This window comes from Sciurus carolinensis, chromosome 3 (genome assembly GCF_902686445.1).
Source record: "Sciurus carolinensis chromosome 3, mSciCar1.2, whole genome shotgun sequence".
In the NCBI taxonomy this organism is placed as follows: domain Eukaryota; kingdom Metazoa; phylum Chordata; class Mammalia; order Rodentia; family Sciuridae; genus Sciurus; species Sciurus carolinensis.
Window position 1 is genome coordinate 2,623,345 of NC_062215.1, and position 21,162 is coordinate 2,644,506.

The 21,162-nt window shown below is 57.7% G+C and overlaps 1 protein-coding gene across 3 annotated transcripts; it reads left to right on the forward strand.

Moving 5' to 3' along the window:
* Positions 1-15,306: 15,306 nt before the first annotated feature.
* Positions 15,307-18,219, forward strand: Cbx8 (chromobox 8). 3 transcript variants are annotated; one of them, XM_047546988.1, is made up of 5 exons: positions 15,307-15,460; positions 15,892-15,935; positions 16,112-16,177; positions 16,304-16,370; positions 16,810-18,219. In XM_047546988.1, the coding sequence occupies exons 1-5, from the start codon at positions 15,392-15,394 to the stop codon at positions 17,689-17,691; spliced, it is 1,128 nt and encodes a 375-aa protein (XP_047402944.1). In that variant the 5' UTR covers positions 15,307-15,391; the 3' UTR covers positions 17,692-18,219. The 3 variants fall into 3 exon arrangements, with proteins under 3 accessions (XP_047402944.1, XP_047402945.1, XP_047402946.1); XM_047546989.1 differs by having other exon boundaries at positions 15,343-15,460; positions 15,556-15,935; XM_047546990.1 differs by lacking the exon at positions 15,892-15,935 and having other exon boundaries at positions 15,361-15,460.
* Positions 18,220-21,162: the final 2,943 nt, after the last annotated feature.

A 21,162-nucleotide genomic window follows, 5' to 3' on the forward strand; every position in this document is an offset into this window, starting at 1 on the left:
AACCGGGCGCGGGCTCGGGGCACCGCCGGGTGCGCGCCAGTGCAGAGAAGGAGATTGTTCCAGAAGCTGAAGGACTGAGGTTGCTGAGAAATAAACGAAAAGTGCGAACAGAGGATCCCTGGGTGGGGTCGGGCTCCGGAATTGGGACCCCTTGCCATAGCCGCACGGATCCGTAGCTCCCTTTTCCCCCAACCCGAAGAAACCCGGGCCGATCGGCCAGAGAAAGGTGCATCTGTAGCTTTGGGACACCCCCCCCCCCCCCGCGGCAAGTTTCTTTATCACCCCTCCTGCCAGCCGCATTCTTGACTTCTGGTGATTTCCCCAGAACTGACTGGTAAATTCAAATTCCAGGAATAAGAGGACAGGGGCCAGGAACCAGGAGCCAAACTGGACAAGAAAATGGGTTTCCAGATTCGGGAGCGGCTTCTGCTGCTGGGCTTTAAGAGTAAAGTGGAGGTGCACTAAAGGAAACACGTCTCAGTTCGGCGAGAACTGAGAGGACATATGGGGTTCCACAACCCACTAACACCTGGACGAAGAGGTCCATGTACCTAAGTACACAGAAACTTGAGGATGGGATTTAATATAAACGACCTCGCTAAATGGGCGTGAGGTGGGCGCGAGTCAGAGAAAGGTTATGTGCCCAGGCACTAAGAAGCTGCATCCGGGTATCCACGGGTTTCCAGGGTTCGAAGACCTACAAGGCAGAGGTCCAGCGCTGGGCAGAGACCCGAATAAACTCTCTGCCCCGAGAGCACCCCCAGTCCCTACTCAGGAGGGAAACTGTGCCTTCTACTAGGCAAAATACCGAGGCAACAAATCTCAGCCAAGGTCAGGGAGGGATACGAGCTGGCACCAAAGGCTGCTACGGCCGCAGCCCTTCCTTCCGCAGACAGCGAGGAGGTGGAGGCGGCCGAAGCTATCCCGCAGGCACTGCCCTCCCCAGTTTCGCACCCGCATACCCTGGCAGTGTCCGCTTCTGCCACCTTCCCCAGAGAGTAGCCAGGTTGAAAATTTTGAAATTTGGAGGGAATAAAGGTGCAGGTGTGGGCAGGGGAGGACGCCTGAGACCAAGAAGAGGTCATACGGGTCACAGTGCCCTGGTCCCCATCCCCCTCCCTGGCTGGCCCTCCCAATGACCCCCACCTGCGCTGTGTTCTAGGCACAGACTGCCCAGTAGGGGGCATCGCTGGGCGACTCCAAGGGACCGCAGCTTTAGAGGGAAGCTCGGTCACAGGCAAAGTCTCCAGGGCGCTAGAGCGCCCATTGTCTTAGACGTCACCTTTGGGTACCCTCGGGACAAGAGCGGGTCCCTGAGGGGTTGACTCCAGCCAGCAAGGCGTCACTAGGAGAACACAGGCGTTGGGACTAGAGACCGCCCCCGGAGGGGTCAGCCGGACACCTGTGCGTGCGTGCGCGTGCGCGCACCTCTGAGCGTGGGGGAGGGGGGGAGACACCCCAGGATCCGCGATGTCTATTCCGCCTGAGTTTCAGGTGATTGCGAGTTTCATCTGCTGAGAAACAGCGACATAGCGACGCCTTCTCTTTCCGCTGGCTCCCATCCGGCGGGTGGGCCCAGCGCTGGACACCTGACCTGCATCCCGCAAACATCGCTCCACTGCATTCTGCCTGGAAACCCGAGTGTCTCTTCTACAGCATTTTTCTCCCTGCACGCAGGGTTTCTTTTTTTCTCAACAATTGGCAGGTTTTTAAAGTAACCTTTAAAAGAGACATCGATTTATCATTATCATGATTGCATTCAGAAATCCAGCCCGAAGGGACACCCTGGGAGATGCTAATTTGGTAGTACCCAGGGCTGTTGTGATTTAGCACATCCCTAGCCCCGCAAGAGCATTTCTTCCGCAGCTAATTGCTCTGATTATCTAGGGGTGGGGGGAAGGTGAGTGCGTGGGGGAGGGGGCTCGGACTGTTCCCAGAGACCCGTGCGTGCATGCGTGTGTGCGTGGACCTGATGCTGCAGCAGCTACTGCGGCAGCGACAGACACACACACACACACACACACACACGCCGCGAGTCCGCGCGCGCGCGCGCACACACACACACACACACACACACACACCAGCTCCCCTCCCGCATCCGGGCTTTCTCGCTCCTTCGCGTTGCTGGCTGGGTTTGAGGAGGGGGTGCGTGGGGTGGAAGTGTGCGCGGAGGGGGCGAGGACAGACCAAGCTGCCACGGGCGGAGAGTGACAACGAGGGGGAAGGGGAGGGGGGAGGGGGGAGGGGCCGGCCGCGGGAAGAAAAATTGGGGAGAAGGTGCGGGCAAAAAGGGGGTAAGCAAGGGAGGGGGCGCCAAGGCGAGAGGCGGGGACACCAGGGGAGAAAGAAAGGGAGGGGGCGGGGAGCGGGCGGGGGCGGCTGGCTGGTTTCCACTCGTGAGAGCCGGTTGCCGAGAGACGCGCGGGCCAATGAGCGCACACCAGCTCAGCCCGGCGCCCGCCGTGTGTCCTTATATGGTGCGGCCGCTCGGCGGGCGCTCGTGCACATCGCCATATAAGGGCAGGAACCTAAATACAGGCTATACCTTGTTCTCAGCTCCCAGCCGCGGCCTTGCCGATCGATGAACGCGCAGCCGAGTGGCAGCGGCGCGCGGGCTCTGGGAGCCGGCGGGAAGGGGGTGGTCGCGGCGGTCACTGCGCCTGGCCAGATGTGGTTGGCTTAGTGGCAGTCTAGCCAGCTGTGGCGCTCGGGAGATGCCACCCGCCAGGCTCCCCCTTCTGCTCCTCCCACCCCGTTTCTGAGGTACAAATGCAAATGAACCAGGATTCAAATCTAATTGCTTTTGTTAAAAAAAAAAAAAAAAATACGTGAGCTAATTTGTGTTGAGTTTGAGCAAAGGCCCAGGATCCCAGGAAATTCAGCCCAGGAAATGGAACCAAATGTCTGAGGAGGAGGGGGAGGCCTAGTTTCTGATTCATGAGTTCAGGGTCCTTCTAATTGTTTCCTGAGGCCTGGCTGTTTCTGCTGTCATCTGAGACCCAGTGCCCCAAATCCCCAACCCTTGGTGCCAGACCTGGCGGTGGTCCCAGGCAGGGCGCAAGGGTAGGGGCTGAGGCTGCATGTGGCTGCCACTGTAGGGAGGTTGGGTGGAAACGGGAACGGTGGCCACAGTACCCACAGACTCGGTGCCCAGGAGGCACAGGCATCCTGGATCGGGCACCAGAAGTGTGTGGTGAATGACGTGCTGTTACACCTCTCTTCCCCGTGGTGGCTGTGTTCCTGTGTTCACCACAGCCTGCTCTGGTGAAGGGCAGGACTGGGCTGTGCCCAACTCAGGGACTGCTCCACCTGGGCAGGATTAGGACTTCTGGAGAGGGAGGGGGGTCACAGGGGACCTCTGCCAGAGAGCAGTTGGCCAAGTTGGAGACTCTGCAACTTCTGTCCTGTGGTCACGTCCCTTGCTGGTGACTCCAAAACTCTGTCTCCATCAGGATGCTCCCCTTGCTTTCTCCTTCCTCACTCTGGCTGGCACTGCTGCTCACCTGAAGGGGAATTTGGGCTGCCATGGGGGAAGGGTCTGGACGTGGGAGTGGTCCCAGCCAGGATGTCCAGAGACTGTGTTTAGGTGGAGGGGTCTCTGGCTGTGGCCCAGCTTTCCCACCCAGTCTGTTGCAGGGTGACTCTTTCAAGGGTCTCTTCTAGTTCCCAAGAGAGTCTGTCAGCAGCCCCACTGAGTGCAGACTGAGGCTTTTCCTTCCCATCCTTGGGCAAGAGAGACTCCAGGGGACCCCCCAACTCTCCAGGCCCCACTGGCAGATGGCCAAGGAGAAGCCTGTGTACTGGGACCGGTGGCTTGGGAGATGCAGTGAACTGTCCCCCAGTGCACCTTCTTGTGGCCCCTTAGGTGTCCCTCCCCATGCAGTTTGGACTGCAGTGGTGTAGACCTTGCCTCTGCTCCCTAGTGTCTTGATATTGCCACCGGGAGAGCCTCGGAAGAGGCCATTTCCAGTAGCATGATGCCACCTATAGAATGTACCTGGAATTAGTCGGAGCTGCAGTTATATCGGCAGCAGCTGGAGGGAGAATCGTACTTCGATGGCCCCTCTCTGGGGTTGGGCCCAAAGAGGTAGTTCGGGCACCCAGAACTCCTCCTCCTGCCATTTGAGGGTCTCTAGGTGTTTGGTTCTCTGGGCGCTGGCATCATTGGAGAAACAGACCAGCAACTGGAACGGGCATCAACTGCCCCCACTGAGAGTCATGCTTCCAGGACCCGCACAAACTGCAGAACTCTGACTGCTGTGTTAGCTGTGTGATCGGGTCAGCAGGCAATGGCCAACAAGTGTTTTCTAAAAGTCCTGGGACCCCAATAAACCTGCCTCGATGACACCCTGATACGTCAGATGTGGAGACCAGACGAATTACTCTGACACTGCCTGCTGCAGAAGCTTGTTTTCACAAGGAGAAGCTGACATCGGGAGAAAGAGAGTGACTTGTCACTCCTGCAAGCCAAAGGCAGAGTGGGTCTGAAAGTTGCCGTGTGTGCTAGCAGGAGTGGGCTTCTTGGTCCAGGAGCCCTATCTTGGGGACTTGTGGTGGCTGCCAGACTGGCTATTCCAGTGCTTGAAATGGACCACTGCTGACCTCAGCTGCTCGCTGTTCTTGGGCAGCCTGCAAGAGGAGGTCTGAGGAGGAAAACGTTGTCAGGGCTGTGACCCCAGCTGCAGAATTCCTGGTGCCACCAGACTCCAATAACATCAAGAGCCCGGAGCATCCCCACACCCAGCAGTTTTCTCATGACAAACCCGATGACCTGGAGCAGCAGGGCCATGTCTGGCTCCCGGGGCAGCTGGTCCACACCAGTGAGAGCTACCCTGACACCTCCCCTTAGGCGCCTCAACTACTATGTGACAGATTTAGGTTGAGCCCTGTCCCGGTGGATTAACATGGTCAACAGCAAATTTCTTAAACCTCTGAGCCTGTTTCTTCTGATTTAATGTGGTTAAAATGCCTCCCTTGAAAGCTGTGATGAGGAACAAAAGTGGAGTCTGGGACGTGTTCAGTGCAGAGTGTGGGACGAGCTGCCATCAGTCAGCAGGTGGTAGCTACATCTGTCTGCTCCAGGTGCTGGGCTTCCACTCAAGCCAGTTTAGTAACAGGCACTCTGCACTCCCAGCCTGTTCCTCTGCTACATCGGGGGTGTCAGCTCCAGCCTCCTGCCCACCGTGCATGACTTTCTCCAGTCCTGCCTGTCTCCACCCACTGAGCCTGCAGTCTGGCTCCCGGGGCACCTGGTCCACACCAGAGCCTGCTCTAGAGCTGCAGGGTCCACATCCTCTGGAGCTTTTCCTTCAGGGGAAGGAATGCCTGAACCTGCAGAGACTGGGGAAGAAGAACTGCATTGCTCTGGACCCCTCTCCTCATTGTGGAAAACCTGCAGGTGCATTCGAGTGTGTACTTTAGAGTCCAGTGTTCCTGGACCCATGGTCCTCACATGCATATCCATGACAGATGCCTGTCATAGCAACAAGATGGAAGAGAATCTGCCCACTCGGGAAGTGGGACAGTGATTTCCCAGAGGAGGACCTGATCCAGTGGCACAGGCACTTAAGAGGCTTCTCAGGTTTTGCTGAACCCCTTTCCCATACTTAGGAGGGGTGGGCAGGCTTCAGAGTGGCAGCCAGGGGCATTCGGGTTAGCTTGTAGGTTGGAGGACCAAAGGGTATCCATAGAGGAAGCAGCTTTCTCTTGTGACTCCAAGAACCCTCCACCCATCCACCTTTGTGTACTTCTCCCCTTCTCTCCCATAAATGCAGAGCCCTTTACCCCAAGGACTGCCCCTCCTGTGAGCTCTGCTCACCCCTGACCTATATCAGCACCATACGCTTCTGCTTGTGAGTGCTCAGCACTCCTCCTTCCTGAGACTCCTTTAAAACCCAGCTGCTGCCTGCTCCACACCCACCTGACTTCACCCTCTCCATTTCGGCTGGACACCACCACAGACTTGATGTGTGCAAAGTGGGTGTAAAGCCTTCACCTAACAGGACTCTTGGGGATTGGCTCATGAAAGTTCCAGACACCGGAGGGAAGTGTGCCAAACCCTCCCTGCCCCTCACTGGGAAGCAGCAGCAGTGACCAAAGCAGAAGCCAAACACCCAGCAATTCCAACCAAGGTGCTCTTTCAGCATTGTGGTCGTACCTCTTTCCCCGTGGGCTGCTCTATGTTCTCCCTGGTCTGGGTTCAGCTGGCTCTGGCTCAGAAGGAGCAGTTGCTCCTGCCATCCCAGGTTGGATGTTGCCCCTTGCCTTAGCTCAGGTAGAGGTGGGGAGGGCAATTCCTGGGTCAACTACCTGGATATTCAGAGCAGCTCACTGGAGAACAAGGTCAACTGGGTACCCTCTGCTACAGACCTAAGAAGTTTCTGGTGTAGGGAAATTGGCAAGGCTCTGTCAGGGCTCCCCGCTGGCCACTCTCTCCCTGGTTCTCTCTACTCCAAAAGAAACTGAGGCTCAAATTCCAGATGGTGATTGGGAGACCTGGAATCCCAACTCCTGAAATTTTCTGCCTAGGAAAAGACTTAAGGACTTAGGGGTCTTTGCTTGGGTGTTCCAGGGTGCCCTTCCCCAAGGATGACCCCTCCTTCCCAGGGAAGCTGTGATATCGCCCCTCTCTCTCACACACACACCACTGGGAAAGAGATAATACCTCTTCTTGGGACTGCACCAGCTGGGGAGGCGGTAAAGAAGTCAGGATGGAGATTAACTCCAAAACACACAGCAGAGGAGGGAGATGGAAGGAGACCTCCCTGGAAGGACCCAAGACCCCCTTCTTCTCACAGTCTCTTTGCACCCTCCTCCCTTCTCTCCAGAAGGGCTAGTCCTGCAGGTGGAAGTGAGATTCTTTGCCCCTTTCCCTTCCACCTGCCCCTGGTACCCTGCACGTCATTCCATCCTGGGACAGTTCCTTCCTTAGCTTCCTCTGACACCCCCAATTTTAGAAGGAAATTAAGAATTCTGTCAGGCTTCTTGGTTGCAAGCCTAAGTTGCAGCCACCTCCTTCATCAAAAATAAAAGTTGTATCTTGTCAGTAGTCACAGGATGTCCTCATCTGCAGAGGGGTGCAGGGGGCAGAATGGATCTCCAGTCCTTTTGCCTCTCACTGTTTACCACAGGAAGGGAGATGGTGGCTTCAGAGGGGACAAGTTCTGCAGCAAAATCTCCTGAAGCCCAGAATCGCTGCAAAGTGGCCCCAAGATTACAATTTACCATATTTATTTGTGGATATCCCATCCCACTCCTGTTCACATTAAGAAAGATCAAGACAATTTTTAATGGATTAAAGATGTTTCTTCCCATAATGCCCACACTACCACCCACACAACCTTTTACTCTCCTTTGAATCCAACGACTTCTCTTGCCTCAGTGGGAGAGATGACCTTTCCAGAGCAAGGAAGTGCTCTGCCTGGAGCTGTCCAAAGGGCGGGGAACCCAGTCCTTGGAGGACCCAGACTCCGCGGGGAGAGCTGATCAGTGGGCACCTCCTTGATCTTTACCCAACGGACTTGGGGTTCACCCCCCCCACCCCGCCACGTAGTCTGCCTGCCATCCACCCAACCGCAGTTCTCTCGCTGGCCGGTCTCTGAGACTAGGAATTCCCCACTAGAGATGGGGTGAGGGAGAGAGTGTATTCGGGACTCTTGCAGCAGCTTCACCCTTTTCCCGTTTGGCCAAAAAGTAGCCAAATTCTAAAGTTGAAAGTAGAAAAAAACAGAAACAGCGTTAACATCACATTCCCTCTGTTTTAAGCTTCATCTCTTCCTGGTCCTGGACAAGAATCCCACACCCTCTGCAAAATCAGCCTTTGTTGCCCTAAGCCTGTTTTCAGGGTTTCAAGGAGGAGCCTAAGAAAAGAAAATTAATTTCGCTTCTGATTGCTGTGTTATTCTAGATAAGCCATTATTATGCAAATGAGGGAGTTCTGCTCTCAGGATGAATAAGAACCGTGTGCGGGTAGCGGCGCAGGACAGCCCCAGATGTTTGCATAATTACTTCGGCCCCAACTTCGGGAGTGCAAAATGTCAAGGGAGGAAGTTGTGCGGGTAAATACGGTACCACGTTCCCTGAATTTGATTTTCTGGAGAAGCCGGTCTCTTCATCTGCCTAGAGAAGAGGCGTCCCAGCTCTCTGGCCGGGGCGTCCGGGCTGGAGTTGCGGTCTGAGCCCTATCCCGAGGGGCTGAGCCACCCCGCGGTTGTCCTCGGCGAGCGAGACACAGCCGGGCTTGTCGGGGCAGTGAAGCGCTTGCGCGGGGACAGAATGGCCGCTGGCCCCGCGCTTTCCGGCAGCCCCGGAACCGACAACACAGCTTCTGGGCGTGCGCGGAGCCGCTGCTCTCTGACCGCGCGGCCTCGACGCCCCTGGGACAGGTGGGCCTCTGGCCGCACTCCTTCCAGGGAGGACGGCTCGGGGTGTCCCGCAAAAATCCTGTCCTGGCGTGCAGGGGGAGATGCGCATCTGGGCGAAGGATGCCAAGGTTTTGCCAAGGCCCGTCTGAGGCTAGAATCCCGACCCTCCCTAGCACTATCACCTTTCCTCTGTGACTCCCACACAGCTGCCCTCGGGTTTGCCGCCCGCCACCGCAGGCCCAGCTTTGCTTACTCCTGCGGGAGGCGGGCGAGCTGGTGGACGCCTCTGCACCCGGGGGAGACCCCAGATTCGCCTCCGCCAACTCGCTCTTCCTCTAATGACCAGGCAGGCTCCTGCACCTCGGTTTTGCCCACCTCTAACAGGGGAGGCTGGACTTTGGCTCTTGGCGAGAACAACCGCTCTACGCAACCGCACTGGTTGGAACTAACTCGAAGTCTCCGGTGTCCCGGCAAAAACTCACTTCAATTCCTTCCGCTTGGGGGCGGGTAGGAAGTGAGAATGACACAGTCCGAAGTATCCCTGGAGGTTTCCTGGGATCGGGGAGAGCCTGTGTGGGGTTGAGGCGTTAGGGGATGCGCTGCAGCCACCAGCGCATCCGAAGTGCCAGCCCCGGCGGAGCTCAGATTCAAGGGAGCCAGGGAGGCGGGCGAACTCGTTGTGGGCAGGCTCCAGTGCCGCGACCATTTCTCACTTCGCTTCTCCCACTCTCACCCCGTGTTTTCCCGTGGGAGTGCGGGTGTTCCCTGCCCTCCGGATGGGCAGGGACACCGGGGGAGGGGATCGCGCATCCAACACGCCAAGGCTCTTTCCGTGCAGAGTCGGGGTCAAACTCTCTACCTAGGTAGGACATCTTGAACTACAGACTGCGATGGGTGGGTTGAACCGTCGGGGCCAGCGCCCAAGCTGTGACAGAGCTCTCGCGCCAGGCAGGGGGAGGCGGCTTTTGATTATGTCCTTGTCTAGGATGAAGCTGACCCGTATAGGCCCTGACCCGTATGGGCCACCGCTTGTCCGAAGAGGGTGGGGGCTCTGTCGCCACACCTTGCTTCCCTGCCGCCTCTCTCCTCCTGGGGTCAGACCCAGACTGGGCGGAGCCGCCTCTAGTACGTCCCGTCTGAGTCCTTTCTCCTCAGGAGACAGGAACAGAGCTCCCAGACTCATCCGCCCCCACACCCTTTCCAGGACAGGGTCCGGGTGCGGCTGTTCAGTTCTTCAGGGAGTCTTCCCCCTGCGCCTCAGGGCTCCTCAGGGCTCCCAGGACTGGTTTTCCGTAACCCACCCCAGGCGGGCTTCCCGAGAAGAGTTGGGGAGGGGGCCGCTCCGCGGCGCGCATGCGTGCAGGGCCAGCCGCTGTGCGCGTGCTCCAGGCGCACTGTACCCGCTGCGCTCTGGGCCTCGGTGTTCCTAGTGCCGCGCGCGTTTCCTCCACCAGTCCACCTGGTCATAAACGTCCCGGGTAGACGCCCAAGGGGCGAATCTTAACTTTGACTAAATTCGTTTCTCGCGGAAGGTGGCTGTGCGCTGAGCGCCCCCTCTGTGGGTACCCCTCATTGAAAAGTAGGCTGACATTGGGTTCCCTGGGGAAAATCACCTAAATCAGAACCGTCGGATCCTGTTAGCCTGTTCTGGTCCCTGAATGCCAATAACAGCAGCAATAGGAAGATGATTTTTATGGGGCATTTGCCTGCGTCCGACAGTGTGAAAGTGCTTGCAGGATCTCACCGCTCCCGTGGGTCCCGGATCCTGATGATTAGACCTCATGCCCACTCCTCAGTGATAGAAGGCAAAGCACAGGAAGGTTGAGTAATTTGCACAAGGACACAGGGCTAGCAAGTGGATTTGAACCCAAGCAGGCTGGACCCAGAACTGACATGTTTTGCTACTATACCATAAAGGAAAATCAAATATTTCCAGCCACACCCAGCCTCCAACTGGGTTGATTGGGCTCCTAGAACCCTTTCCTTTTTTTTATTCCAGTCCCATCGTTTCTGCCGAGGGCTGTGCTACAGGCACTGCTGTGCCAGTTCCACTAGGTCTCCACCAGTCCTTTCTTACTTTGAATTCCTTCCTCAAGCTGAGAGGGGACTCAAATGTCAGGAGGGTCTTTAGATGCTGTGGTCCATGAGAGACTCCATCTTAGGATTTTTCAGGCAGAACTGCTGCTGTGTGCACCCGGGCAAGTTACTTGACCTCACTGTGCCTCCCTTTCATCTATTAAATGGGGATAAGAGAGTTGATTTTTTCCCGAATTCTGTGACTCAGGTCGTTCAGGTGCTAGACACACAGCAACTGCTGGTAGATGTTACTGAACTCCAGGGTCTTTTCCTCCCTTTAGGGACAGAGTGACCGCTTAATCGGGGTTTCCACAGTCTAAGGGGGCAGAAGGCAGAGTCCTTGGGGGCTGCTGTAGAGTGGTCAGCCCCTTCTCACTCTTTTCCTCCTGGCTTGCCCTTCCCTCCCAGGTAGAATGTGGCGGTGTGAGAGGGAGGACTGAGTGGAACAGGAAAGGAGGGCCTTTCTTGCTTCTGGAACAACTAGAGGTTGGAGCTCCAGCTGGGAGACCTGCTGTTAGTCACCCGCCAGCCTGCCCAGGCCGGGCCTTCGGTCCTCTGTCCAGGATATTGGGTCACCTCTGCTGCATTCCCATAACTGACGGTGATCCTTGTGGGCAGGCACCGGGGAGGCAAGCTGGATGCCGTCTGCCTGCTCCTGGGGCAGGGCCACCGGAGGTAAGCCACCCGCCACCGCCGCTGCACACGCGGCCACGCCTCGGAGCTGCCTGCGCTCACTTCATAGCCGCCTGCTTGCCTGCTGGAGGCAAACGGTTGGGTTCCAAATCCGCCCGCGTCCTTGGCCAAGACTGGGCAGGTCCGACACCCGCCAAGCCGTGAAGTTGAAACGCGCCCAAAGAACCAGCCGAGGCCGGGCCTCAGCCTCCAGCTAGAGGACGCGCTGGGGCTTGCTGGTCTGGCGGGGGACCCAGGAGTGGAGCGCCCCACCCAGCGGGCCCACCCCTCCCCTGCACCACACCAACCTTAGGGCGCCTTCCCCTAAAGTTGAGTCCGTGGGCCAAGGAGGCCTAAGAAGTTCCCTAGAGGACATGCGACCTCCTGCAGCCTCCTGCAGTGTAAAGTCGGGGCTCTGAGTTGGGTCCTGGCATCAGAGCCTTGAAGAGATGGGGGGCCCAGGGATCCCACGGGTTCCCTCCAGAAGGTTGGAGGCTCTTTGTTGGGAAGGGCAGTTGGGTCCTTTGCCCAGGTCATCATAGCTGTGAGGACTAGGGCAGAGGGACCTGGGGTTCTGGAAGCAGGTGTCTCCACACTGCTGGAGCCCGCATTTCCGTAAACAAAGAAAGAGAGCAGATCATCCCGGAGGGGGTGCAGGCTCTTAAGAGAATCACCGACAATTTCTTTCATAAAAATGCGATCTAAGAGCATTTGATTTCCACTTTCACTCCCCCCTCTGGCCCCCCCATAACACACGCACTGTCTCCAAAGACACTCAAATTGCAGCCATATGGGGCTAAAGTAATAGGAAGCAGTTACCTTATTCACTGCAGAGGCTGCGCAAGCCAACCTGGGCGCTGCGGTATCGGACTCCCAGAAGTGGGATTAAAAGCAGCCTTTTGAGAAAGTTTGTCCTTTGAGAAAGTTTGTTTTGTGGGAGATGCACGTGGGAGAAGCAGTTATCTAACTTGGAAAAAGCTTTTGTGTGGGGGAAAGAAGAGAAGTGAGAATTGAGTCAGCAGGGGAAGAGGAGGGCTCAGTAAGAAAGGTGGGAGTGGGGATCCTCCTTCCAATGGTTCCTGGGACAGTGCCACAAGCTGACCAGCCCCAAAAGATCGAGTGGGCACCACCACTCTCATGCTAGCGCCCTCTCCTGGCACCCATAGGCATCCTCCCCTAAGCTACCAAGCCAGGCATCAGATCAGGGTTTTGTGGGACTGCACTTCGCAGATCCCACTTCTCTCTTTCTCTCCAGACTGTCAAGGAGTGAGGTTGCCCAGTGACCTGTTTGCACACCTCCTTCCATCCTCCTGTTTCTGGGCAGATGGAGGCAGGGGGTGCCAGGGAAGGCTGAAACACCCAGTCATTTCTCTGAAGGACAGAAAACTTCTGCTATCGACAGGCGACAGACTCCCCCTGACCTCAGATTCTTCTGTACCACTGATTTTCTTCAGAACAGAGTTCCACCTTTGCCATGGGCTCAGTCTGACACCCAAAGTTTGCAAACTCAGACACTTCCCAAGTGCTAATGTTGTTGAGAGCAAGCTATTTGGAAAGAATCACCATCAAAAAGACTGTCGGAAAAATAGGGCCAGGAAGCATAAACACCACCAGTGCCCCTGCACAGGAGAGGACCCTAGCCGGCAGCAGCAGGAGGTTCCTTCTCACAGCAGAGCTTCAGGGGTATTTAGGCAAAGAAGGGAAAATGAGACAGGACAGGGTTGTGAGAGGAAGAGAGGAGGAAGGGAGAGAAGCACAGAAGAGGAGGAGAGCTCTTTTCTTTTTCAGCGTGAAACTGAAACCATTCACCGACCTCTGCGTGCCTCAACCCGGGTCCTTACAGGCACCCAAGGCAAGCACAGCTCGGTGACACAAATGCGGAAACCCTATCTGCAGGGAAACCATCATTTTTCTGGATGCAGAAGAGCTTCCCAAGGGTGGGGGGAGGGTGAAAGGACAGGCGGGTCTGGTCTTCTGCTGCCCGGCAGGCTCCCTCCTTTTGGCTCCAAGGTGGCCCTGCAGCCTGAGAAGAACGGTGGAGGGCGCGGGCTCAGGGTGGCCGGCAGCCGTCGCCCGGGGCGAGCAGCGATTCCAAGAGGGGCAGGCGGGGCGAGCAGAGCGACCCAGACCCAGGGCGTAGGGTGGGCTTTCTCTGGGCGGGGAAACCAGACACTTATAGGCGGCTGAAGCCAACTTTATTTTTACTGCCCAAACTGTTGGAAAGTATTTAAGCTTAAACAGAAACAGCTGTATCGCTGGCACCGGTCGACGAAACTATTTGTTACCGGGAATGACTTTTTATGATTAAGGACGCAACCGTCGGCGGCCTCTCGCAGGCGGCGGGTGCGGGTCACCGGGGCGATCCGGGCGTCGACGTCGACCTGTTCGTTAAGACAGGACAACCGTAGAGATGGGACTGCAGGCTAGCGCCCACCTTGTAAAGTCTGGGAGCAAGGCCAAAAACTGGAACCCTCTTTTCCAAGGGCGAGAGGACTGGGAGGGGGGACGGGCTCGACTCTGTCTGCCCTGCCTCCCGAATAGGACCGCCGCGCCCGCCTGCCCGTGCACCTCGCTGCCGACACGAGGCCAGCTTTCCGCTCTGGGCTTCCTGCCCTTGAAGCCAGACTCCTTGGCTCGCTTCTTTTCTCTGTCGTTCTTTTCCTTTTCTCTTTACTCTTCCCTTTATCCCACCCCATTCCATCCCTGGTCAAGGGAATCCGCTTCCAGTCAAGAAGATAATCGGTGTTTTAACTAAATCGTGGGTTCCAGAGAGTGGGCGTTGTGATCTGGAGCTTGGGTGATAAGAGAAAAGGTTGGGAGGTCCTTGAGTCCGGACTGAGGCTGCAGTTCCCGCGGCTGCCCCCCGCCACTGGTCACCGAGAGCCGAGCACAAGCTTGCGGCTGAGACATTCGCGGCCGGTTTTGCTCCCTTTCCAGACCCGCCATCTTCGGAGACCCTCTCGCCAAGCCCGCAGAGGACCGTGCGACGCCCCCAACGCCCACGTAGTCATTTCTCGCCGGGTATCAGTCAACGCACGTCCGGAAGAGTAGTGGACAGGAAGTTCGCTGGCCGGGTGCCTGAGTCTGTAGGAAGCCAGACGAGTCCCCATCCGCGCACCCCAAAATTAGCCAAGCTCCAGGCTCTGACCCAGGCCGTCCGCGCCCTTAAACCCAGGTCAAGTCAGGGGCAGCTGACGTTGGGGACCCTAACGGCCGCGGCCTGGAAGGGAAGAACAGTGCCGGCTAGGGACAGGGGCAAGTGGCTCCCGGCGTCGGGGATGGTCGGGGGAGAGGAGGCGCGCGAGTGCCCGCTGTCCCGGGATGTGGGAGGGCTCGAACCCGAGCACCTGGCCTCCACTCGGGCTGCGCTGGCCTTCGGAGCCAAGCGAGCATTCGGACAACCCTGCTCGCGGGGCTGGCGGGGTAGGTGAGGGAAGCTCTGCGAGACAGAAGACCAAGGCGCAGGCACAGCGGTTCGTTAGTGGGATGGGGCTGGCGACGACGGGGGGGGCGTTGCCATGGAGACCGTGGGTGGGTGTGTGGCGGGGGAGGGGGCCGGCAGTGGGGAGCAGCCGGGGCGCTCGCCAGGACCCGGGATTCGGGCGCGGCTCTCAGCGTCCCAGCACCTGTGCATTGTGCATTGTGCGGCGCGGGCGGCGGGGGAGGGGACAGCGCGAGTCCCGGGCGGTGGAGGTGGCGCGGGCCGGGGTCTGCCGCGGGGGAGGGGCCTGTCTAACGCCGCCGCGGAGGTCCCAGCGAGAGCTGTGGGGGACGCGGAGTACCGGAGGGACAACTTGGCGGCGGGGGAGGGGGCTCGGGTGAGGACAGAGGGCAGCCAGCTCCCCTCGCCAGCTCTGCAGACTGACAGGGGTAGAGCCCGCCCTCTCGTGGCGTCACTTCCGCCGACGGCCCCCTCCTCCGCGCTCGGCCTCTGGAGTGGTTTCAGACTCCGCCCCCTGGCGATTGGAACGCGGGTCACGTAGCAACGCGGGGGAGAAAGGGAGAGGGGCGTGGCCCGGAGATAGACCAATCAGCGGGCAAGGAGCAGCCTTCAGCCGCTCGGCTTTAGCAACGTCGTTAGCAACACGTGGGGCGGGAGGAAGCGAGGGGCGGGGTAGCAGGGAGCGGAGCGCAGCGGCGCGGGCGGGGGGGCCGCAGGAGGGAGCGAGCGCGGGGAGGGAGGAGAACTGACGTCAGCGGGAGAGTATTATGGTCTGTCGTGTGCTGGCTGCTGCTTTTCTGCTTCTGGAAGCGGCCGAGGGGGGAAGCGGCGAGTCAACATGGAGCTTTCGGCGGTGGGGGAGCGGGTGTTCGCGGCCGAAGCCCTCCTGAAGCGGCGCATACGGAAAGTAGGTGCCCTGGGCCTCGGGCCTCGGCGCGGCCGGGCCCTCCCCTTCGGGCCCTGGTTCCCTCCCCCTGCTGCAGGCAGCTTCCCTTCCCCCAGGTCCCAGCAGCGGCCGCGGCGGCGGCGGCGGCGGCAGCAGCAGCAGCAGCAGCAGCAGCAGCGGCGGCAGCGGCAGCAGCGGCAGCTCTGAGCCCTGGCGCTTTCCTTATACTTGCAGCGATGCACAGATTGCATGGGTTGGGGGCGGGGTGGGGAATGAATGCCGGTGCATGCACTTAGTGCAGCGTTTCTTGCAGGGGTGATGCAGCGGGCGCGTGCCTTTGGCTGTGGGGTTTCGAGCATTCATTTGGTGCATGCATTTTTGTATGTATTTCTTGTGTCCTCGTCATGCATTCCTCCCCATGCACACACACATTTTCCCGTTTGCATCCGCAGGGACGCATGGAATACCTCGTGAAATGGAAGGGCTGGTCGCAGAAGTAAGTAGGTTATATGCAGTTTTCACACCCAGATTGTATTCGGGAGGTTTCTTTCTTCCTATTTTTCCCACTACATTAAGATACAATACAAGGCAACAAGAAAAGTTACACACACACGCCCTCTTCTCTCTCCCTGCTCCCGGGACTGACGCCCACTTCTTCCTGATTCCTTTTAGGTACAGCACATGGGAGCCAGAAGAAAACATCCTGGATGCTCGTCTGCTCGCAGCCTTTGAGGAAAGGTACAGACCCTTCTAAGCCCCCTCTACTCACTTGCAAAGATGCAGGGTGGCCTCCCTCCAGCCTGAACTGGAGCCTCACTTGGTTTCTTTACTCACACATCTCTTCTCCCTCCTTACTTTCTCTAGGGAACGAGAGATGGAGCTCTATGGTCCCAAAAAACGGGGACCCAAACCCAAAACCTTTCTCCTCAAGGTAGGATGGCAGTGTCCCGGGATGGGTGCAGTGATGTGGAGTCTGTGCAGGGGTGTCAGGGGCTGAGGGCTTGTGAAGCAAATAGACATGTCTATATGCAGTGTGGGAGGGAGTCCCCTGATAGCTAGTCACTAATTCAGTGGGTAGCACCAAAGGGTGTCCTGGGGGTGGTGTTTAGCAACACAAGAATGCCTTTGTGCTTCCCCCAGCCATCCCAAATGAACATATAATGAAATACAAGAAGTGTGCAGGCTGCAAATGGCTGCTTCCAGACCAGGTCTTTCCCCATTCCCCCAGACTACCACCACTAAGCCTCACTTCCTTCCTACCCATATAGAGCTTGCCAGGAATCAGAGGGTGAAGCTGGGAGGTAGAGGCTGGAGGAACCTGGGTGTGGGTGAGGCCCTGCTTCCCTCTTGACACCACCTTTTCTCTGCAGGCCCAGGCTAAGGCCAAGGCCAAAACTTATGAGTTCAGAAGTGACTCTGCCCGGGGCATCCGGATCCCCTACCCTGGCCGCTCACCCCAGGACTTGGCTTCCACTTCCCGGGCCCGAGAAGGCCTTCGGAACATGGGTCTGTCCCCCCCAGGGAGCAGCAGCAGCACCAGCAGCACCTGCCGAGCAGAACCTCCTCGGGACCGGGACAGGGACCGGGAGAGGGATCGAGAACGTGAAAGGGAACGAGAAAGGGGTGCCAGCCGAGTAGAAGACAAGCCCAGCTCACCAGGGGACAGCTCCAAAAAGCGAGGCCCCAAGCCCAGGAAGGAGCTCCTGGACCCTTCACAGAGGCCTTTGGGAGAATCCAGCGATGGCCTCGGAGATTACCTCAAGGGCAGGAAGCTAGACGACACCCCTTCCGGGGCAGGAAAGTTCCCAGCTGGACACAGCGTGATCCAGCTGGCCCGGAGGCAGGACTCGGACCTGGTTCAGTGTGGTGTGACCAGTCCTAGCTCGGCAGAGGCCACGGGCAAGCTGGCGGTGGACACCTTCCCTGCCAGGGTTATAAAACACAGGGCAGCCTTCCTGGAGACCAAAGGCCAGGGTGCCCTGGACCCTGGTGGCCCCAGGGTCCGGCATGGCTCAGGCACCCCAGGCTCTGTGGGGAGCCTGTATCGGGACATGGGGGCCCAGGGGGGGAGACCCTCCCTCATCGCCAGGATCCCAGTGGCCAGAATCCTCGGGGACCCAGAGGAAGAATCCTGGAGCCCCTCCCTGACTAACCTGGAGAAGGTGGTGGTCACCGATGTGACCTCAAACTTTTTAACCGTCACCATCAAGGAAAGTAACACGGACCAAGGCTTTTTTAAAGAGAAAAGATGAATTGCCGGGTGGGAGAGCCCGGGACAAGAGCAGGCGAGTGGGTGCAAACTTGGCATAGTGCTTTTTATTTCTGAGTGGGATGTGGCCTTCTGGCTGGTCCTGTCCCTAACTTCACACCCCTTCAGTCCCTTTCATTCTTCCTTCTTCCCCCTCAGTTTTGGTTGGAAAATTATCTCTAGAGTTATATTTTCTATTAGATGTAAATATGTTATTTAAGAAAAATATCTAAATATATATATTTCAACTCTTGAAGTTGTTTTATTTAAACAGGAGAAAGAGAGGCAGTGCGGTTTGGTGGGGCATCAGGCCGAGTTTGGACTAAAGGGGGTCCCTTGTCCCCCATCCCAGGGTACTAGGGAAGTCCGGGCTTGTGCACCGGGTTTCTGAGGTGCCTGGAGGGACTCCGCCTGCCCACCTCGCCCCTCCTCCTTTCTCCACATTCCCAATGCCAGACTCCTGGCACCAAGGCAGGGCCCGGATTTTTTCTCTTTCCCCATTGGCCAGCCAGACCAACAAAAGGTTGGCTCCCCAATCAGAAAAAGGGGGGTGGGGTCAGTCTGGGTTTTCTTTTTCTATTTTTTTTTTTTTTTTTTTTTTTTTTAAGATTAAGAAGTCTATTAGGGGGAAAAAGTATTAACTTGAATAACTTTTTTGTGTGTGATGTTTAAGGCAGAAAGTCGCGGGTGGGTGGGGAGCAGTCCCCCTCCAGGACCACACCAGGAAATGCACTTTACGGGAGGTGTGTGCGCTATACACGCAGATCGTGTGTGTGTCTTGTGGATAAAATCTCCCCGTCCCCTCCGTTCCTCTCCTTACTCCGCAGAGAGAAAAGAAATCCAACGAATCTGTTTACATTCCCGAAATGCCAGGATAAATTGGGAGGATTGCGTGTCCGTGCCCAGAGCTCCAGACAGTTGTTTTACAAGAAAAGTGTTCGGGTGGACTTTTCCTTTGCGCGTCCTCTAGCTTCGCCAGAAGAGACGTTGGCCCCACCTCCCAGGAAGACTTGGACAAGGGCGGGCCCAGCTCTCGGAGGGACGCACGGCCCGCCAGGCCACCCTGCGGGACCCGCGGCGGGAGCGCTGGAGAGGGCAGCACACCCAGGCCTCGCCGCGCCGCACTGGGCGTCCGGGAGTTCCGGGCTAGGGTCGCCCGGGCGCAGGACTCGCGGCCCCGCGGGACCTGGGGAAGGAGGGGCAAGGCGGAGTTTTCGTGGAAGAATGCGCATCAGAACTTTTGCCCCCCCCCCCGCCCCAAGAGCAAAAGCTGTAATTTATAGGCCTTTTTGGTTCGCGGAGTGTTCTCTCTGTGAACTCGACATTCAAACTCCGCCAAAGGGGGAGGAGTAGCGAGAGTTGGGAGTGCTGGCGGCTGCGGCGCGGGAGGCGGTGGCGACGCCAGTCCCGTGACACCCCCGCCTAGGCAGGCTCCCGACCGCGCCGCGCGCGGAGGGCGCAGAACGCGCGCCCCTTTTTGGCTCAAAAGCACAAATCTGCCCCCTCCACCTCACCTCCGTCCCTCCAGCACTGATCCTGCAGCCTCTCCGCCCTCCCCGCCCTTAAAGGGCCAGCGAAACTCTAACTTCCACGCTCGTCGAGGGAGGGCACCCGGGCCTGGCGCGCGGGACGAAGCACAGATTCGCGTCGACGGAGGCGGGGCCCCAGGGCTGGGCTGCGGGAGCTTCGCGGTTGTGGGGGGAGTAGGAGGGACCCCTTCGCCCGGCCCTCCACCTCCAGCTTCTCAACCTCTCTCCCCTCCAGACTTTCTTGCCTTTAAAGAGGAGAGAACAAGAGCGAAACGGTGTACTACACGATTTTGTTTTTGAGTATCAAATTGCACCTAAAGAGAAACTCCCGGAATGGGGATTTTTATCTGTTCACATTTGTAAAACTGGTATTTTAGACTTTGTATAAAGAAGCGCCATCGACCAAGTGTGTTTATTTAAATGTCGCTATTTTCAGATAAAACTGCATTGAGGGGGCATTTCGGTTACCGAGTGGAGCGTACCTCCGGGACACGCGTCCTTACCTGGCAGCGCCTTCCCTTCTCTGTCCTTCCTCACTCCCACCTCCCGCCTTCCTGGGCCGACTTTTGCCTCTTCCTCCGGCCTTCCTCTGGCTAGCCTGGTTCTGCCCACCGCCCCCTCCTCCTGTCATCTCTGTCCATGACGGTCGGTCGTGTGTGTCTCCTTCGCTCGCTCGTTCTTGAGACGCTGACCTGGGGGGTGGGTGGGCAGGGGCTGAAGGCTACGTGGTGGGAGTCTGCAACTGCGCGAGCTGTACGCGTGTTGGGTTTATTTAATTCTCAGATTTGTACAAATCTCGAATCGATCTCCGCCTCAACTCGAGTGAAGCTTCGGTACCTATCTTCTTTGGATGTGAATGTCTGTATCCAATACCGCTTTTTACGTGTTTAAATATATACTTTGTAAATAGACATATGTCTTGGTTTTATTATTTTGATTTTTTTTCTCTGAGCATAGTGAAGAAGCTTCTGGGAGGGGACGACTGGTACCTCCTGTCTCATCCCAGGCCCCACCTTCCTTCCCTTCCGCCTGGGAGGAGACAGAATCCGGGCGAAAACCCTTCCCCAACGAGGGTACCCCACGTAGGGGGGCTGGGCTTGGGGGGGGAGGGGGACGTGACTTTCTTCTGTCTCCCCTGGGAGGCTCGTGGCATTCATTGCCTACCGATTACACTTCTTTGGGACCAGGGCATAAGTCAGGGACCCCGGGAGGATGCGCGCCATTTCGGGGTTCCCTTTCTCTGGCGGGGTTGCCCCTGCGCGTCCCACCCCCAGGCTAGATGTCGCTGTTTTCCGAGGTCCAGATGTCTGGTAGCCTTGCTCCTGGCCTTCAGGGCTTGCTCCCTAAAACCGCGGTACCGTGCCCCAGTCCCACCCAGTCTCTACAGCGCTCCCCGAAATGCAGAGCCTCGCGCCTATTGATTGAGGAATTGAATTCGCGGGTATTGCTAGGCAACTGCCTGCTCCGAGCCGGCGCAGAGCGAGCTGATGTGATTAGTGAACACCGAGCCGCCGCGCCGCAGCCGCGCGCCCTCCCGAGTGCCCACCGCCTCTCCGCCCCTGGTCTTCTCGGCGGGCGGATACCCCAGGGCTGAGCAAGGGACCATCGAGAGAAAGAAGATTGAAGGGTACCAGTAGGGAGTGTTCCGGATCTTTCAGGGCAGCAGACTTGGCAGTGGGGGTGGGGTCGTGAAGCCGGCACTGAGGAGCCACCTTCCACATCTCCAGAGAGGCCATTGCATTGAACCCAGTTCCACCTTTAAAGTCCCCCGCAGACGGCTCCCCGCGGAGAAACCTCGAACCGGGAGCACTCACGGAGCCTGAGGGGAGGGTGTGAACATGGTCTCGTCTTCTGCTCCTGGCGGAGCCCTCTTCACCTTCTTCCTCCATCTCAGTGACCAGAGGGAAGGTCCTAGGATTCAAGAAGCGCCCTGACGCCAGAGGTCG